At 36.6% G+C, this 18,385-nt stretch overlaps 2 protein-coding genes and 1 non-coding gene across 3 annotated transcripts; all 3 read left to right on the top strand.

The window, feature by feature from the left end:
- Positions 1-212: 212 nt before the first annotated feature.
- On the top strand, positions 213-14,939 carry LOC143458930 (transmembrane protein 183-like; the record flags this gene model as incomplete). The annotated part of the gene is made up of 10 exons (XM_076955841.1): positions 213-250; positions 4,848-4,933; positions 5,049-5,084; positions 5,278-5,370; positions 8,462-8,563; positions 8,838-9,244; positions 9,439-9,615; positions 9,873-9,967; positions 10,058-10,162; positions 14,735-14,939. Coding segments are annotated over 10 exons (1,200 nt in total), but the record flags the coding sequence as incomplete, so codon positions are not given.
- On the top strand, positions 2,144-2,297 carry LOC143461344 (5.8S ribosomal RNA). The gene has a single exon (XR_013118037.1). It is a non-coding gene; the product is annotated as a 5.8S ribosomal RNA (ribosomal RNA).
- Positions 14,940-15,482: 543 nt separating the features above from the next.
- On the top strand, positions 15,483-16,961 carry LOC143458929 (nectin-2-like). Its single transcript, XM_076955839.1, has 4 exons — positions 15,483-15,683; positions 15,917-16,151; positions 16,309-16,400; positions 16,803-16,961. The coding sequence occupies exons 1-4, from the start codon at positions 15,483-15,485 to the stop codon at positions 16,959-16,961; spliced, it is 687 nt and encodes a 228-aa protein (XP_076811954.1).
- Positions 16,962-18,385: the final 1,424 nt, after the last annotated feature.

The following is an 18,385-nucleotide window of genomic DNA, read 5'->3' as shown; positions in this document are numbered from 1 at the left end:
AAGTTTATGATCTACTCATTCTACTGTATGGCCGTTAATGGTCAGGACGGTATTCTGAACTTTTTCTCGTACGTAAGTATTGCGAGCCCTTAAGGCTTTGATCTTACAAGTGATTTACATGGGGATAGTTTTTGTTATTCCCAATGCAACTCGTAGATAATTCACAGGTGTTTGACAAAACAAGAGAATGCTTCAAAAGGGGGTAAAATTGTAAAAAGAAGGGACGCTCAAACAAGAATTTTTTTAAAAGATTTGTTGTTGCTACTTTGACCACCAATTTCTTATGTTGATGTTTCTTTTTCAGCGTAAGCTGGCCGAAAAGCAACGGTGGACTGTGACACATTCACCTTGTTCTTGGCAGGCCGACAGGGTTCTTAAAACTACCTAAAGCCCAGACTGCAGAGTTTGGCATTGGCGCACTCCATACTGCTTTTCGTGAGCTTTAGTGCTTCACTTAAGGCACGTTATTTTGCACTTAATGACTTTTTTGATTGTTTGGCGCACCCAAGATTTTGCTGGAAACGGCCATACTCTGCAGTCCGGCCCAAAGCAAACACTTTTAGCAATATTGGCAATGTAAGCACTTCATTGATCTTGAAATGTCAAATTCCTCTTGGGCTCTTGCTAAGATATTTTTGCTTTTGTCACCATTTAGTAATTTGCAATTTATTCCAGCCCATCTCCTTGCTAGCTTTATTCAATTTTCTGCAATTATTTAAAAAAGTCTTTTATATTTTTGTGAACTTTCTTGTTGTAAACCATTGTCTGCTGCAAATTATGTTTGTTTCGTACAACTTAAGGGGTAGTCTCTGTCCTTATCCATAGTGGAAAGTGTGATAGCTGCACACAGGAGATTTATCAACATGCACGCTGAATTTTTTATCTTCATGCCGATTTACAATAAACAGAGAAAAGCTGGTTGTTTAAATGCAAATTTATAATAAATAAACAAACAATTAAAGTTTCAGTGCATGCCATCACACCAAAATTTTCATCTTCGCATGCACGATTTCTTTTCGAAAATCAGGGTCCTTGCAATGTGCTTAAGTGTGGTCTAAAGAAGTTACCCAACCGCCAGTCCGCAAAGTATCTTACTTTCTGCCAAGCTAGTTTTAATATGGAATCATAAGCATTGCGAAGTTGTTACTCCAAGTAAAACTTATTTTATGCCTGGCCGATTCACAGCAGTAAAAGTGGGGTATCTCGCCTTCGTTTGTACTGCAAACGCAGCGATAACTTTGGTTAACAAAAAGATTAGAAGCATCTGTTCTATTCTTTACGACCTTTTGTTGCCAGTCCGAGAACTTTTTTTTTAAATCTTTAGCGGTCCCCCGTCGTAGAAAGGTTGGGAACCACTGATCTCAAGAACTCAAGCAGATAATTCACTGGTCAACACAATTTTTTATGCCAAAGATTTGACAACGGTTCTAGGCTAATTTGGTGTCACTGATTTCAAAAATGGCAATCATTTTTCTCAATTGGCTCTAGTTTTTGAGATATTTAGATTTTTCATTTTTGGAAATTCCACTCATGCCACACATAAGGCAATACTAGGTTTCAGGTCTCAGCCAACTGTAATATACAGTACTTCCTTGATTATCCGTCCCTCGTTTAACCGGCATTCGATTATCCGGCCGAGTGATCAATGACTTTGGGAGGTCGTTTTTCTTCGCATGATTGCACTTGCAACTATCATATGCGTGAGATTACTCTGGTTTTTATTTTTCAATTGACGTTGAACCGCCGCCGTAGCTACCATACCGATTGAATGGTTTAGTGAGGTCCTCCGATTGGACCCGGAGCGGCTGGCAACGGCCGAACCGGTGTCCGAAAAGACGATCTAACTTGATCATTTAGAGGAAGTAAAAGTCGTAACAAGGTTTCCGTAGGTGAACCTGCGGAAGGATCATTATCGAAACGAACGGAGGCTCCCGCTCGAGCTGCGGCGGCGTCGCCGGGAAACCGACCGCCTCTCGCGCTTGTCGAGGTCAAGACGCGCCCGTTGAGGCGCTCGACAAGGCACAAGTCTTTCACGGGCGTCGAGTACCCCCGCGGTTTCAAGTGACGGTCGTCAGATCGTCCGCTCGGCGCTCACATTCAAACCTGTGACTGCTTCGTAGAAGCTGAAACGATAAACGATGATGGCTCTTGGCGGTGGATCACTCGGCTCGCGAGTCGATGAAGGACGCAGCTAGCTGCGTGAATTAGTGTGAATTGCAGGACACATTGAGCATCGACGTTCTGAACGCGAATTGCGGCCTCGGGTTAATCCCGGGACCACGCCCGCCTCAGGGTCGTCTGAAAAGCAATCCCGGCGCGCCCGGGCGAATGCGGAGTCGGACGGAGACATGTGTCTCCGCCATCCCGTTGAAGTCAGCAAGGGTCCGGCACGCGATCGGAGAGCGCGGCGGCGGCGGATCGACCTCGAAGAGGTGTCCTCGTTTCGCCAAGTCGCCGCGATCGATCGCGAACGTCGTCGATCCTCGGCACGTGTGACGTCTCTTACATTTCGGCCTGAGGTCGGACGAGACTACCCGCTGAATTTAAGCATATTACTAAGCGGAGGAAAAGAAACTAACGAGGATTCCCTCAGTAACGGCGAGTGAAGCGGGATGAGCCCATCGCCGAATCCGGTCGCTTTTGGAGCGCTCCGGAATTGTGGCGTATAGAATTCGTCTTGCGCGCGTCGCGGGTCGCCCGCGTCCTTCTGATCGATCTGATCTTCTGATCGTCCCATAGCGGGTGTCAGGCCCATGGCGGCGATTTGCGTGCGTGCTCGGTAAAAATACAAATTCAATTATCCGTTTTTTTTGCTTATCCGGTCAGATTTTTGAAAATATTGACCCAACTTGACCGGATAATCGAGGAAGTACTGTACTTGGACAATAGTCAGTAATATAGTCAAATGCATAAATATCACAATACTAAAGCAATCAGTGCGTAATAAGTCTGTTTTTATATATAGTTGCTGGTGAATCGCTTTTTGTATGACTTTCTTTTATGGCGGACGTCAGTACAATCATGCTGAAAACACCAACATTAGTCTGCCATCATGTTTTTCTCCCATTTGCCCTGGTATCTTTCTTCCATCACCTTTATGTCCTGATGAAATCTCTCCCCTTGTTCTTCAGAAAAATCTCCCAAATTGTCAGGAAATTTATCCAAATGGCTGTGGAGATAATGCACTTAAATGCTGATATTTGCCCTTACCTGTTGGTAGGCCTCGAGCATGTTTTCTACCAGCTCTGCATAGTTTTCTGCCTTGTGGTTTCCAAAAAAGTTCTTCACCACAGACACAAAACAAGACCAAGCTTGGAATTCCATATTGTTCTTGCTTCTTCCAAATTTGAATCATTGATTAATTTGAGAATTTGAGGCCAATCAAAAATGCCTGCTTTCAATTTTTCGGTTGTCAGTTTTGGAAAACATCTACAAAAATATTTAAAACAATCACCATCTTTATCTAAAGCCTTTACAAATTGTTTCATGAGCCCCAGCCTGACATAGAGAGGTGGTAAAATGATCTTCTTTCTTTGAAACAAAGGTTCTTTAATCACATTTGCTTTGCCTACTTCCACATTATCTCTTGTGAACCATGCCTTTTTTACCCAGTGCTGGGTCTTTGCCCTGCGGTCCCACAAGCACATAAAGCAGGGATACTAAGTGTATTCACTTTGCTGCCAAAGCAAAACGTTCACCATCTTTAAGTCAACACAAATTGACCAATGGTGCTCTGCATAGCAGATCTTCTGTAAAATTGATTTGACGTTTTGATACTCTTCTTTCAGTTTTATTGAATGAGCAATTGGCAAAGATGCATAGCAGTTGCCATTATGCAACAGAATGCATTTTAAACTTCTGGTAGAGCTGTCTATAAACAATCGCCAGTCTTCTTGTTTGTAGTCTAGGACTTTCATTTTGAGGAGAAGTCCAGTTATATCATTTCAATATTCAAGGTCTTCATCTTGACTGAAGAAGGGAAAGAGTTCCTCTTCTCCAGTCCGGTAAGCTGTTTTCTTTGCATCCGCCTTTAGACAGTTATTCTCCTTCAGTCTGGAAGCTAAAACCTCAGATGCTTCTTTTGATAAGTTAAGGTCTCTGGTAAGATCATTAAGCTCCTTTTGTGTGAACTGTTCGAGAGTGAAAGAGCTTTCTTCGTAAATGTTTCATTTCATGCTTTTCCTCAATATCTGTTTCTTGCAAATCTGGTACTGATGTAAACGCAGGTATGGGAATGCTTTTGCAGTGTTCAACCGGTCGCCTTACTAACTGGTTTTACGAAGAGTAACGCTTTATACACCTGCAACTCGAATGAAGCAAACTTGATCAAGGTCAGCGATTCTTGCCTTCAGTGCATTAAATATTTCAAGAAATCAGGAGAAATTAGCGAATTTTTATCGGTACATCAACAAATAAGGCAGGTTTATTTAATGAGAATCACAATTGAGTCTATTCTGAGGTTTCAACCTAAACACAAACGATGACGTGATAGCTAAAACACCGTCACTAATGCCAGAAATAGTGAAAAATGCTGAAATAAAGAAAATAACCATATCTCGAAAACTAGAACCAATTTAGCAAAACCAATGCCAAATTCGGAATCAGCGACCTCAAATTACCCTGAATCTGTTGAAACATCGCGGGCATCTCATAAAAAAATTTTTTTTGTTGGGCTGTGATAATAAATCGTTTTCAAATTTTTGATTGAGTAGACGTGAGCTAAGCTGCCTAGGAAGTGTACTTTCAATTCGTTTTGTGATTTACAGTATTTCGGCATATTGTTGATACCAAATTTATGTTATTTGACATTAAAATAGTTTACAGCTACTTCTCTGTCATGTTACCAGGCTTGCATGTTTCAGCTGGTTTTCTTATTGGATCAACCCAAGGGCCTACACCATACAGGGCTGTATCTGCAGCACTTTCTCAGTAGGTCAGTCATCTAACCATTTCCTTATTTATCAATAATTTAATTAATCAATAACCTATTTCATGGTGCTAAACTTTTGTTTTCCTGTGACGAAATGCTGAAGTTATGAATCATAAAGGTTTGAAGTTAAAGGCCTACTCCAATAACTTGCATGGTATGTCAGTGTGTGGTATCTGTCGCAATTTAGTTTTCATAGCCATCAAATAACTTAGAAGCTTACCTAATGTTGTCATACAGTAATTCTTTGTCTAGCCTACTTTAGAACTCCCAACTTTGCTTTGCTCACTCAGTGCATTTTGGTATTTACAAACTGGTACTTAACAAGCTAAAACCAAATTTATTTACAGGTGACTTTACCATTAATCATTTTGCAAATTCTGAGCACACACCAAATAGGTTAAAGAAAGGACATGCAAAAGTTTTCATTAAAAGTGAAACAGGTAAAAATATCTAACTTGCTAGTTTAAAATGAAAATTAATACTATCAAACCTCATTTTAAGTTGCATTTTTTGTAAGAATTTTTGGCCTTGCTTTTACCATGTCCATATATGATAATTTAGGTTTTAAGCTGGTCATAATAAGAGAGGAACACAAATCTCGCAAAAAAGCCGATGGTTTTTCCCAAATGCCTAGTTAACAATTTCCAACCAGTCCAAAGTCACATTGTAAACAAATTAAATAGAAATGTAAAGACAAGCATTATATACAGGGTTGCCATACCGTCCTTATTTCTAAGATTTGTCCTTATTTTAAAGGTCCGTGTCTTAGAAAATATGTTTGTCCTTTTTTCTAAGAAATGTCCTTATTTTCACTCTCGTCCTTATTTTTAGGGCGAAGGTGGGCACTTTTGTCCTTATTTTGGGCATTTTGTCACCTTTACGGATACCATTTTGTACCAAAGAGATACCAAAATTATGAACATGCAGATAGTGTCTTGTTTTTTTTTTTTTTTATTAGGAACATTGGTTGCTTTCTCTTGTTGTACACTGTTTAAGGTGGTATTCCTCGTTCATTTTCTAGTCGTCCTTATTTTTGAGTTGAGACTGATGGCAACCCTGATTATATATGTTATTAATTAATCTAATGATCAATGCGAGTCGTTCTTTAAAATAATGAAACAGTAGGGCATTTTATTTATAACTCTTACCATGCTGTTTATATTTTTGCAGAAATATTGTAAAAGGTTCGATTTAACCTTCATTACAGCAGCATAACAATGAAACGATTAAATTATTAATATCACTATAGTTAAAGGAGAGAAAAGTATGGGGCAAATGTTGTTACAAATCTTATGCAGAATGCTGAAGAAAGGCAAAATGATAAAAAATGTAGTTGTTTCACTTGGTGATGAAACCAAATTAATGTGTAGTCAACTTACAACATATTTTCAAACATTCTGAGTTGGTTGCAAAAAATTTGTAAATGTAATGATCGCAGTTAACAAATCTTAAACTTTCTGAAAAAAACCTTCAATATAGGTCATGTAAAATGTAATAAGTTTTCTCAACTTTTTATCTCTCTAATGACAATTCAGAATATATAGATCAATTGTGTCCAACCGAAATACTTAACTGGCCAAAACGACCTTAAGATTTTAATAGAGGTTGCCTGTTAAATAACCTTTCACACATGATCAAGTTCAACCCAAACTTTAATGAATCAATGTAATTTTTAGATTGTGTAGCACTTGAGCACAAAGCAGGTCAGCATATTGTTCTAGGCATGGTGTTGAACCAGAACTGAACCTTTAAACTGGTTTGAGCGAATGTTTTTGAGAAACTGAACCCAAGCGAGAGCCCAATACAGTCAGACCTTGTTAATCTGTGCCCAGAACAACCGAAATCCTCGCTATCCAACACAAAACTTCAGGGAACGAATTTCTTCCCATGCATATTTACTCTACTGCCTGACTTCAATTTATAAGCTCGGAATTTATTTGCTGAGTCAATAGAAAAAAGATCTGATAAACTGTATTGTGAATTGCGGAGCACAAAAGATCGGTTGTGAAATCAAGTTTTTGTGCATTGATCGTAGATGACGAAAACAATAGCCAATTATCTACACACAATGATAGCAGCAGTGAGATCGTTAGATGAGATCATTGTAACACGAAACGCTGTGTCAGTGCTGACAAGCTAGTTTACAAAAAGCATTCACGAAAAATATATTTTTGTTTCTAGGTTAGCCGTAACATTCTTTTTTGTTTTTTACAAACGGTTTTGTAACACTGACTAGTTTTTCCCATTTAAAATACATTAGTGTGTACCAAGCTTTTCCCCTACAAAACTCTGATTTATGACCATTGTGACATGTTCCCGCTCAATCCTATTGGCTTGACTGCTTGAGTATGAAGCAGTAGGAAGCCTACAGTCACAGTTCAGCATTGCAAGCTGTAATAAATACTAGTCAGATTGTACCTAAGCATGTCTTCATCACAGCCACCATCTACACAAGCAAGGGTAGAAATTTCAGCTGAAAAAAAGCAACAGATTTTGATTTCGATTATCCGGATATCTTGCTAAACCAACATTTTGTGACTAAACAAAGTGGGCTAGATTAACGAAGTTTGGCTGTACATAAAATTTTTTCGGAACCTGAACCAATTAAGACAGAAAGGCATAAAACCGAACCGAAGTCATCCCTTTTTTGATCATAACGACATTTTAAATGCAGTAACCTTTTTGAAAAGTTTTTGAAAGTGTGTTAGTAGTATGCCTACATTTAAATGTGGAAAGTCCTAAACTAAGAAATTCCCACTGCTGATGAAAATCCATCAGCTAAGAAAATGCTCCTTGGGCAGTATAATAGAAAAAATTAAAAAAACCATTCGCTGGATAATAAAATTTGAACTTGAACCGAATCATATATTAACTTCGCTGAACCTGAACTCGGAACAGAATAAACGTATGCAAACCCAAACTCGAGTAGAACCTGTAAAACAAAATTTTGTGAAGCCTGAACTGAAGTTAAAGCATTTTAACTGTGGATCGACTCAATGGGTCTAGGATAAAATCAGTTTGTTTTAATCAAATATTCTCAGCAAGAGTTTTCTCAACAATTTACTGCTTATTAGCATGTAGAGAAGTTATCATTACTGGGCATACATTACAACTAAAATTGTTATCTGGACCGCATGCTGACATAGCTGACATAGATTGTAGCCTTAAGCTGAAAACAGTATCATATTTTGAACACTTTTGTAACAAATTTCTTGGTGGCCAGTGATATAAGTTTTATTATTTCAAGTTTTAGGAAGGGAGTAACACATGTAATAAGCACATAATGTTTTGTATGGTAAACTACCCTTGCATTTCGGGAGTACACAAAGAACATAGAGACTTTTGTTTAACGCAGTCATACACATTTGTATTTGAAAGAAAGTATTTTTATGATTTTTCAACACTGAAAAGGAATTCATCTTTTAATTAAGTCTTGCTTACATTTACTCTAGGTTACATCTTGATCACTTGAACTGGCTTGTCATTGGTTAATATTATTCATGTATTGAAATGATCAGTATTTGTGTTTAGATGATCTACAGTGGTTTGAAAAATATGATGATGATACATTTGTTGGTCACACCACCTTGACTGATGAAAATGTTCATCTGGAACAGAATGGTGTTATAACTGGTATATTTGCATAAATATTTAAGTGTAAAACTTTTTACATAATGCTTAAACTAAAACTGCGAACAGATCGCACCGTACATTGGTTATATTGAAGCAGATTATGGAAACTTCTGAAATTAACAGTATTTCATTTACTATTTTTAACTGTATATACCTTGCTTAATGTCACAATGTGCATGTTGCTGTTGGATACTGCCTAGTACCATTCATATATATAATATAAATATATAAACAGGTATTTGTATCACGTAATAATTAAATTCTGAATTTTCAGGCAATCGTAATTTGCATCAGGGCCAAGCAGAGCAGTCGAGTGAAAGAGTCTACCCACTTGATTTATGGTTTATTTTGTCGGATTATATTTTACCTGAAACAATAGGAAAATTCTCATTACTGTGCCGTGATTCGTATGCTGTTACTTGCACAGCAGCTTTCTTCAGGAGACTTTGGTCTTGTTATAAGCCTAAACTGCATTTGAAAGTGCCACAATCCAAACGATTGATATGCAATGCTGTGGAAAAATCTTTTGAAAGAAGAAAGGGTTTTTGTCCAGACGTTATAAGGGCGATGCATAACGTTCTTCCTCAGTATTCTTTGACTTCATCATTCTCTTCTGAAAATCTTCACAATCTAGAAGGATTACAGTGCTTGATGCAGTGGCACAAGCTTCACAACAAACAGGTGATGAAGTGTGTGTTGTTGTACACTTGTACTTTGACTTTCAATTAAAAATCTTTGATTTTAATGCATAATATTTTATAAAAGTGCAATTAAAATCAGCTGGTTTTGGTCAAACCATCAATTTTGGTTTACTGATATTGATATGTTTATTGTTTATCTTGCAAATTTTTTCAAGCAGTCCTTATTTGTTCCAGTGCATTTTTAATTTCAAAATGAAGTCACCTCCAAAGAAGATTTCCATTCATTTAAGAAAAATGAAGGACAGCGAAATATGGTTTAACCCTGAAGACAACTGCAGTTTGTTGCAAGTTGTTTGCAAGAATTTTATGGACTTATCAAAATCACAAATTACTGGCTTAACATTGACAAAGGTGCATTCAAAATCAAGCTTCATTATGATCTCATTGATCTGTATTCCTGTCTCTTGTTTGTTAGGGTTTGAGGTGTGATGTTTGTTAAACAAATACATATACAAGGTTGCAACAGAAATCTGTGCATGCATTGGAATTTGAGATAACATTGTAGATAGCAGTAATTACAATAATACCGCCCTACTACATTCTGGTAGTAATACTGCACATCACAAACATTTATTTCAAATGTTTTTAAAAGTGTTTTTTTATTGTAGACGTATGTTACTATCAGTGGTGACATGACCAGTCAGAAGATCAAGCTTATATTTCATGATACGAGGAGACGCTTGAAACCTCTTCCAATGGCGAGGTTAGCCTTACCCTTAATATCTGAGACTGAATCGCTTACAGGTAGTTTATTTTAGATCAGATTTGCATCTGATACTCTTTGTTACGACAGATACAAAGAAGCTGCTGGAAATGTGATTGTTTTGTGTTCTGTTTTATCCTTTCGAGTATTGCATTGGTGGAACCCATCATATCCTTTTCGTAACATCATGAATAGGTGATATTATTAAATATCATTTAATAATATCTATGGATTTTTAAATGAATCCTAGCGTTTAAGTTGTTTAATGTGGAGGTTTTTATTATTTTTAAATCTTGAGCTCATTTCAAATTCTGAGCTTGATTTTGTTTTAATTTTCCAATTTACTCCTTTGTCGATGTAACACGTTGTTTACATTATTTAGAACTAGGCAATAATAATGTAATGTGCATGTTTTGTTAAATTGATATTTTTATGATCTATGCAAATATGTCATGTGTGAACTTTCGTGATTATATAGCGCAAAATGAAGAACTATCTTAGCGTGCCTGTGGAATGTGGAACAAAACAACACCAGTAGCTGAGGGTAGCAATATTAATGTTACAGTTTAATGTAAATCAGTTTACATTAAATCGTAAACATCGTATCGTAAATTTGACTTTTCTACGTCTTTCCATTTTAACTTTCCACGACTATTACAACAGTTTCACAGGAAAAGTTATCGCTTCTTCGTAACTTGAGTTGAAAGACATTACGTAATAACATAAATCTACAAAAATCTATTTTTAATGATCGAGTTTTAGCAACCCTTTTAAACAAAAATCAACTCATGCACAAACTATACATTGTTAACTCGAAGCGGTTAAAGCGTTGGTCTCGCCATAATGCGGCCTGTGTTCGATACCCCTACAAAGATACTGCCGTAATGTCTGGGGCAAGGCATTAACAACACTGGCTCTTGTTCGGTCCAGATAAAAAATTTAAAATTTCCACAGTACGATATAAAAAAAGAACAAAAAATAATGTTTGTCTATTGGATCTTATAGAAAAAGAAGCTTGGTACAGCTGATAAGTAAGTTGCCGAAAGAAAAGGAAGATGAAGTGAAAAACCCTATGGCCACAAACAGGTTTTGAAGACGAGCATGGTCTATCCCCCTAAATGCACTAGTGTCGGTAATAGGGTGTTTTGACTAAAACTGGTTTTGAGTTCAGCCCATTTTAATTCCGAGCCCGGCTCATTTTGATTCTGAGCACAGACAATTTTCATTTGGCTGTTACTAAGTTGATTACGGCACACCGAAAAACTCGTATGTTCCAAGCTATTTTTTACCATAACTTGTATTTTAATATATAGGAACCTAATCCTCCCGTATCCTAAATCTACGGTCATTTATATTTTTCAATCAACTTTTGCTAAATCCGTTCTTTTAACTGCCTATCTTTAACAACAGGCTAGCTACTTGACCTACTAATGGTAAAATTATTGTTTACTCATTTTATTTACGATATGAGCCCAGCCCATCTGAATTTTTTGCTCAGCTTTTTTACGTTGAAGTCGTTGTTCTCTTATGAGGAATATGATTTTCAAACACTTTGTTTCAACATGTTTTTGGTGAAATTTCATAAATCTGTTTATCAAGAAGTCGGCCAGACGGGGAGAAGCCTCTGCGGATAGGCACGCACAGGACAATCGCAGTCTTTCGTCCAATAATTGTTTAATTTATTATTATTGCAATTCATTGCAGTTCCATTGTGGCTCAGCTTACATCATGAGGAAAACGCTTCAATAACGGAAAACAGAAAAGTGAGACATCGAGATATCAGGAGTCTGAGTTAGACTGGAGAGGAAATGAGGTGCTGAGCTATCAGCTAAGGCAAGTAATCCAATAGAACTGGAAAAAGTACATGTTATTAAAACGCAGGAAGCACGTCATCATATGAGATTCTTCTGATATGAACAAACGCAAGTCAGCAGCCAAGTCCAAACAGGATATGAGAACTTCTTTCAATAAAGCCCGATGCGTTTTATGTATGGACATGAAATGGATCACGTCTTCACTGTAGATATTGAAAACATTTCTCGTAGTCGTAAACAAAGTGGCACGCCAATAGTACAATCCAACTAAACAATTTGTTATTCCCAAATGATATAGCTTACATCTGGTCGTTGCAAGCGGAATGACCTCGTATATAAGTTGACAGATTTGTATCACATTTTTAGCATTTCACAAGTATTATATGAACAACATGGGCTTACAATTAATTGATTTTCTTGTATTTCAAACTTTAGAGCAGGAGTGGGAAACCTTTTGTTGCAGTAGTTATTGGATTGTTGTAGTTATTGGACGGATCGTGAAAATTTTATGAACACGCGGCTTAAAACAAACGGCTTATTTACAGATTTTTGCGCTGTACGTATCATATCAATTCATACCTACTGTAAAGCTGAGGCGTGCGATAATGGGTTGGTTAGATTGCTACATACATCAAGATGTTTTATTGTGATGCTGTGTCCAACTCGCGAAGTCTACTTATCGTGGTCACTTGCGGGTCGGACATTTTCCACCGCTGCTTTGGAGTTTCGAAAGTCCTTCATGAATCTTTCGCTTACGCTCGGTCGTTCGCCCTTGTCACTTTCTTAGCTGTAGAAAAGAGAATACCGTAAGAGACGGTTTTATCTACATGGCCATGTGGGCTAGACTTAGACCTTTCCAGGTTGCATAAAACATGATTTAAAACCAAAAGCAGAAAGAACTGTTATGTGTTTCAGCCAAGGTACTTTCTAACAGCACAGGAAGCAGAAAATAGATAGAAAACAGTTGCAGTAGTAAAGCTGCAGGGTGAGTAGAAGGAGTGAAGAATGACATTAAACATTTGACACTATACAACACCTAACGCATTATACTTGGCTAAGAAATTCGTAAAGCCGTCACTTCCGGACTTTCATCAATCAACTCCTATATATACATGACATGCTATGATAATATTCCAGGGTGAAGGTTTATAGCTGCAGCAAAAGAGCAAGATTTTTAATATTACGAAAGTACTTGGTCTGTTGTACAGAAGGTCTGCTGACTTGAGGAATTCAAGTAGAGTGCCATGCAGAAAAGGCATTTTATCTTAATTACAGCCCTGAAATAATCTCGGTTATAGACGTTTATAGACACTCACTATTCACGGTTGATTTATTAAACCGGCGCTCCCATAGCAAATCTTGCCGTTGGCTTAAATCGACGAGGCCTGTGCGTGTTATTTACAAACTAGCGTCCTATGATTGTATGTGTTACACATGTCATCAAATGGGTAAAATTTTTGAGCAGATTGACAGTTTTAATAAGCACCAGTAAGCCTTTGTAAAGGTCTGTTTTTTCAAAGGTATTTCTCATGATTACAGTTTGTTAAATTCATTAGCGTTTAACATCCATCTTGGATGTCATTTTTAAAGAGAACAGCGTATATACCTTGCGCTTGCAGTCATTAGCAGATGACCAATATTTTGTTTTGTTTTTGTTTGAAGATATGTTATTAAACTATTATTTCTTGACATTTCTGTACCAATATATGCTCTGTTATTTTACTGAACTATAATCCTATCGCGGACTTTATGAATAAGCCAGCCATGGAAAACATGAAGCCCCACCACTTGTGTTTTCTTTTGCTTGTTATAAACTCTTCACTGCAAGGTTTGCTTTGTTTGTTTTAGTTTTTCAATAATGGAATTTTACAGTTTTACCGGAACTATGTCGTCAAACTTGAAGGCTAACGCCTATGAATCTAAGCGAAAAGCATCTTAACACGCACCGAAGCGATACTAACGCCCACAAGCAACCGCGCATGTTCCGAGCGCAAAGACAAATCTGAAACAAGGGAAAACCGGTCACAGCAATATCCAAAACGAGTCTGGTCATGTTAAACGAATATTTTTATTTGGAAAATTAAAGATCGCACCAGTATAATCATAAAAAACGGCTTGTTTTTAAACGAGGTTACATTAAACGGCTTCTACTGAATCATTTCGTTTAAATGAGAAATTTAGTTAGGCTATGCGCACTTCCTGTAATCAAAACTTACATTTTCCATCACGACGTATATCAGATATCATGCTATAAAATTTTTGATCAATTTTGACAAAACGAACTCTGCTCACGTTTCGAGTTATAAAGCTTTAAATTAGCGTTTGTTGTTTGCATGTATTTTGTAAGGGGTTTTTCCGGGACTGTGATAAACTTGTTTCGAGTTACTTGAAATATTGAGTAAAGGAAAATCATGTTAACGAGCATTCACTGTCAATGAAACATTGCCTTCTAATTTTGGAGAGTTCCCCCGCAGTGTGGAAAACCAGCCGACCGCGAGAAGAGAACACAAGAGAACAGTTAGTCGAGTTAGTTGTGCGTGAATGACTAATACGCTTCAATGCGGAGAGAGAGCAAAATTATGAAAATATGACAATATTTCAAAAATTACAAAACAAACATGGAAAGATAACTGAACCTTTTTTAAGAAAAGTCACCTAATTTCAAGTTTCTACAGCAAAAGTGCAACTGTACGCCACGTTTTGCTGTGACTGTGTGCAGGGTCGGCCACAACATAGTGTAGATAGGGGATATAGGCCACAGAAAAAAATTTTCGCTTTCATTTCAAAATGCGAACGGCTATTGAAAAGTCTATTGTTCATTATCTTTTAAGCTCATTGTGCATCCAATTTCCTTATGATAATAATTTTATGGAAAAATTGTAGTACATTTGCTGTATTTTGCATATTGGTATGAATAAGCGAAAGTAAACTAAAAGTAATTTTTTACATGCAGCGATTTGTGGACAAGTTTTCAAGCAACAAACAAGAGATACAGAATATGTTGTTGCTGGTGAAAGTATTACATTTCTCTGCAGTGTTCCTAATATTAACAGATATATATTAAGATGGTTGTTTAAGCCTAACGCTTCTAAATATCGTATGGATGCTGGATGGATATTTCCTGGTGGATATGTTTCCACCTTTGGGCAGTTCGACTTGCCTCCGTATGTATATACTGTGTATAAATACATATTATACATGAGTAATAAATGAATATATATTACAAGTAAAATGATTTTTGTAACAATGTGTATATATATACAATATAGGCCTATATACTATACGTAGGTATACAGATATATAGCCTATATATATTATTCATAGCGTTTTTCTATATATGACAATTTATAGGTTATATAAAAACCTCTAATGTTGAAACATATAAATATAGACCATGTTATTCAAATTTTGCAATGTTTGAACTGTAATAATAACTATTTAACAGCAATCTATCGCCAGTCGACTGATTCAAAGAAGTGATGATGTATACTTGTATAGAATCAATTACTCGTTCATGTAGTATTATTAAATAAACTTATAGTAAACTTTACTTGGTCGGTTTGAATTGTCTACAAAGAAGAATTGCAGTTTTAAAAATAAAATAATTCTTGAATTAAAAAAAAAATTATAGATTTATGTCCATGATAACTATTTTAGTAAAAATAAAAACTTTCAGAGGTCGTACACAGCTTACAAACGGCATGTTCAAAATCACCCAACTCACTGTACAAGATGAAGGGCATTACTGGTGTGAAACGTCTTCTGTAGAAACTCCAACCACATTTGGCGATAAGACTCCAGTCCATATTTGGGTAACACCACAAGAACCACAGATCGTTCCGATCGGAAATGGGACTGTGTTGGAACACACGAAAACCATTGTTGCTCGATGTAGTAGCAGGGTATGTTGAAATACAAATTGTGTGCTGTGTGTTTTACAAATCATATACTTTTTGCGTAATGGTTGCATGTACTTCTTACAGTTAGATCGGCTGTAAATGTGTATATCATGGTCTGATGTTTTACAAATATCTGCAGACTAAATTGTTTTTTTGCATACCCATACAAATAAGTATTTTGTATTTGGACTTGTATTTATATTTTTTAGCAAATAAAATTACAAATTGTAATTAAGGCAGGAAAACCAGAAGCAAAGTTGACCTGGATGAATGGTAGTGAGCCGCTTGTTACCTCAGCTCAGCCTTTGGTGTCAAAGAATTCTTTTAGTGATTATCTATGGGACATCGAACTTGATTTAATATTAGAAGACCCTACACGTTTTGACCATAAGCGGCCTTTCCAATGCCTCATTGAACATCCAGCCTACAAAGGAGAAATTAAGAAGTTAAATCATTCTGTAAATGTTTTATGTGAGTAAATTAGGATTGCGATTTGAATTACATGTCTCCTGTTTGACTTACCTTTTGCTTGCATGTAATTTGTGCTAGTGTATTTGTTTGGTTATTATTGCGTTTTTTTTGGAAATATTGCTATTTGAGTTGAACTAGATGTGATGATTTATTCTAGATCATCCTGTTAATATTCGTATTTGGGCCAATACAACATCGTTATATGTATATTGTGAAGCTGATGGATATCCAGCTCCTTCTTATACATGGGTAAGTTTTTTAGTAGAAGGTTTGTCTGTTCACAAAAATATCACACAACTTTAATACAGGTAATATCATCAGGCAAAATACTTACCACTTAATGAATTGAAAGGAAATGTTTGAAATTTGCTTACTTCACTGTCGTATGACACTAGTCTTGGGAAAAAACCTTGCCTACTATACTAAATTAACATTTATAAGAGATGATTTTATTTGTTAATATTTTGGTAATTTAAAACGAACTAAACTAAGTTTTGGGATTTAGTTGATATAGTTGGGAGTTGTAGCAGTGTATTACCTCCCTATGCACTTGTTTAAAGTTGTTGATAGTAAATATATCCAACAAGAACCAAAAGTTTCCATATATCACCATGAGGCTATATATACATTAACAGTGTGTTATTGCTACAGCTATTACCGGGAGACATAGATGCTGAGGGACCAGAGTTGCTCATGTCAGACTTATACGATCTCCCAGGCACCCAGTGGTTTGAATGTACTGCCGATAATGGAATTCCTGATCCTACTGTTGCTCGTATTTTGGTTGACGACCTCAGATGGCCAAATTGAAACATCTCTTGTCAAAATGTTTCATTCTTGGGTTGTTTTACATTAAAAAGACCTATTCAATACTGAATACTTTGGAACAAGAGTGTCCAACCCGTGGCCCGCGCGGTATTTTTCGAAATCACTTATATTATCAACTGAATCTGAATCAACTGAATTTATGGCGAACTTACATTCCGAGAAATTGGCATTTATTGTTTGCTTTCTTTGTCTATTGCTCTATACCAGTGGTTCTCAAACTGGGGTCCGCGGTCCTTTTGGGGTCCGTGAGACAATTCTCTGGAACCGCGAAGCACCTTCCAAAAAAACGGCACTACTTGCCATCAAGCGAAAAGCTCGAAACCGGTTGAATGTGATTCACGATATTAGGGTTGCGTTGTCCAAAACGGAACCAAACATTGCCAAACTGGTTGCAAAGAAGCAGGTACACCCGTCACGTTGATATCATAAAAACCAACGTGTTGTTTTTTGTTTATATGTGTTGATTTTTTAAGGGACCGTAAGACATTTAAAAAATTGCTAGGAGGCCGTTGCGTACTTTCTTTTAAAAAAGTTTGAGAACCACTGCTCTATACTATAGAGCAATTCATAGTAGATATAATAGATAATATAGATAAATAGAGCAATAGATAGATAATATACTATAGTTTCTAGTTCAGGGGTGCACAATTGTTCAAGTTAATTTTATTGCATCACAATCTATTTCTAAGATTAGAATTTTGGGGTGAGGGTTTTAATTAGAAATTAGCAGTAAACACTCAAGTGACCCGCGCAATCATTGGTAAATCGCATGTGGCCCTTTGGCCAAAAAGGTTGGACACCTCTGCCTTAGAAGAACATTTAGTTTCAACTGTTGTGGTTTTTTACGTCTAAGTGTTTTGGTGTTGAGACTTTGGATATCGTCTTTCTGTGGTTATTAAATGAAATTTTTAAGTAAACGTGGCGACAATTGGAACAGCTTGGCATCATTCGTATGTTAAATATTATTAATGTTTTCAAAACTATCAACAGCTTGAAGTGTCAAATAAATGAAAAATAAAATTATAAACAACAATTACAAATTGTTCGTTGTTTAAAATATGTTTATCTATGTCGCTTTTGTTAAAAATTAATCTTGCAATTCGTGTATTATGAGACCAATTGTCATCATCTCCGTATATTGATATATCATCATTTTTTTATATACAAATACGTCGTGTATAGTCAAACAGTTATGTTACGTCGTAAATGTCACTGGTATTTACTAAAAATGCTCGCTGTTATAGGTGTTACTCTACCATGTCTATTTTATTACTCGGCCGCATTCAAAACCTACATTTTCTGCCGCACGAAGCTTGTCTTGTAGACGTTCTGGTTGTGCCCTTGTGGTGAGCACTCATTTATTGAGCGTAGAATCATAGTCTACTAAATATACAAAATCATATCAG

This window comes from Clavelina lepadiformis, chromosome 5 (assembly GCF_947623445.1).
Source record: "Clavelina lepadiformis chromosome 5, kaClaLepa1.1, whole genome shotgun sequence".
Lineage (NCBI taxonomy): Eukaryota > Metazoa > Chordata > Ascidiacea > Aplousobranchia > Clavelinidae > Clavelina > Clavelina lepadiformis.
The sequence above is the reverse complement of the archived record's forward strand: the minus strand, read 5'-3'. Positions and strand labels throughout refer to the sequence as shown.

Coding starts and splice junctions, on each gene's coding strand:
- LOC143458929 (XM_076955839.1), top strand. CDS start 15,483: ATGTTCAAAATCACCCAACTCACTGTACAAGATGAAGGGCATTACTGG. Junction 15,684..15,916: donor TTGCTCGATGTAGTAGCAGG/GTATGTTGAAAT, acceptor ATTGTAATTAAG/GCAGGAAAACCAGAAGCAAA. Junction 16,152..16,308: donor TCATTCTGTAAATGTTTTAT/GTGAGTAAATTA, acceptor GATTTATTCTAG/ATCATCCTGTTAATATTCGT.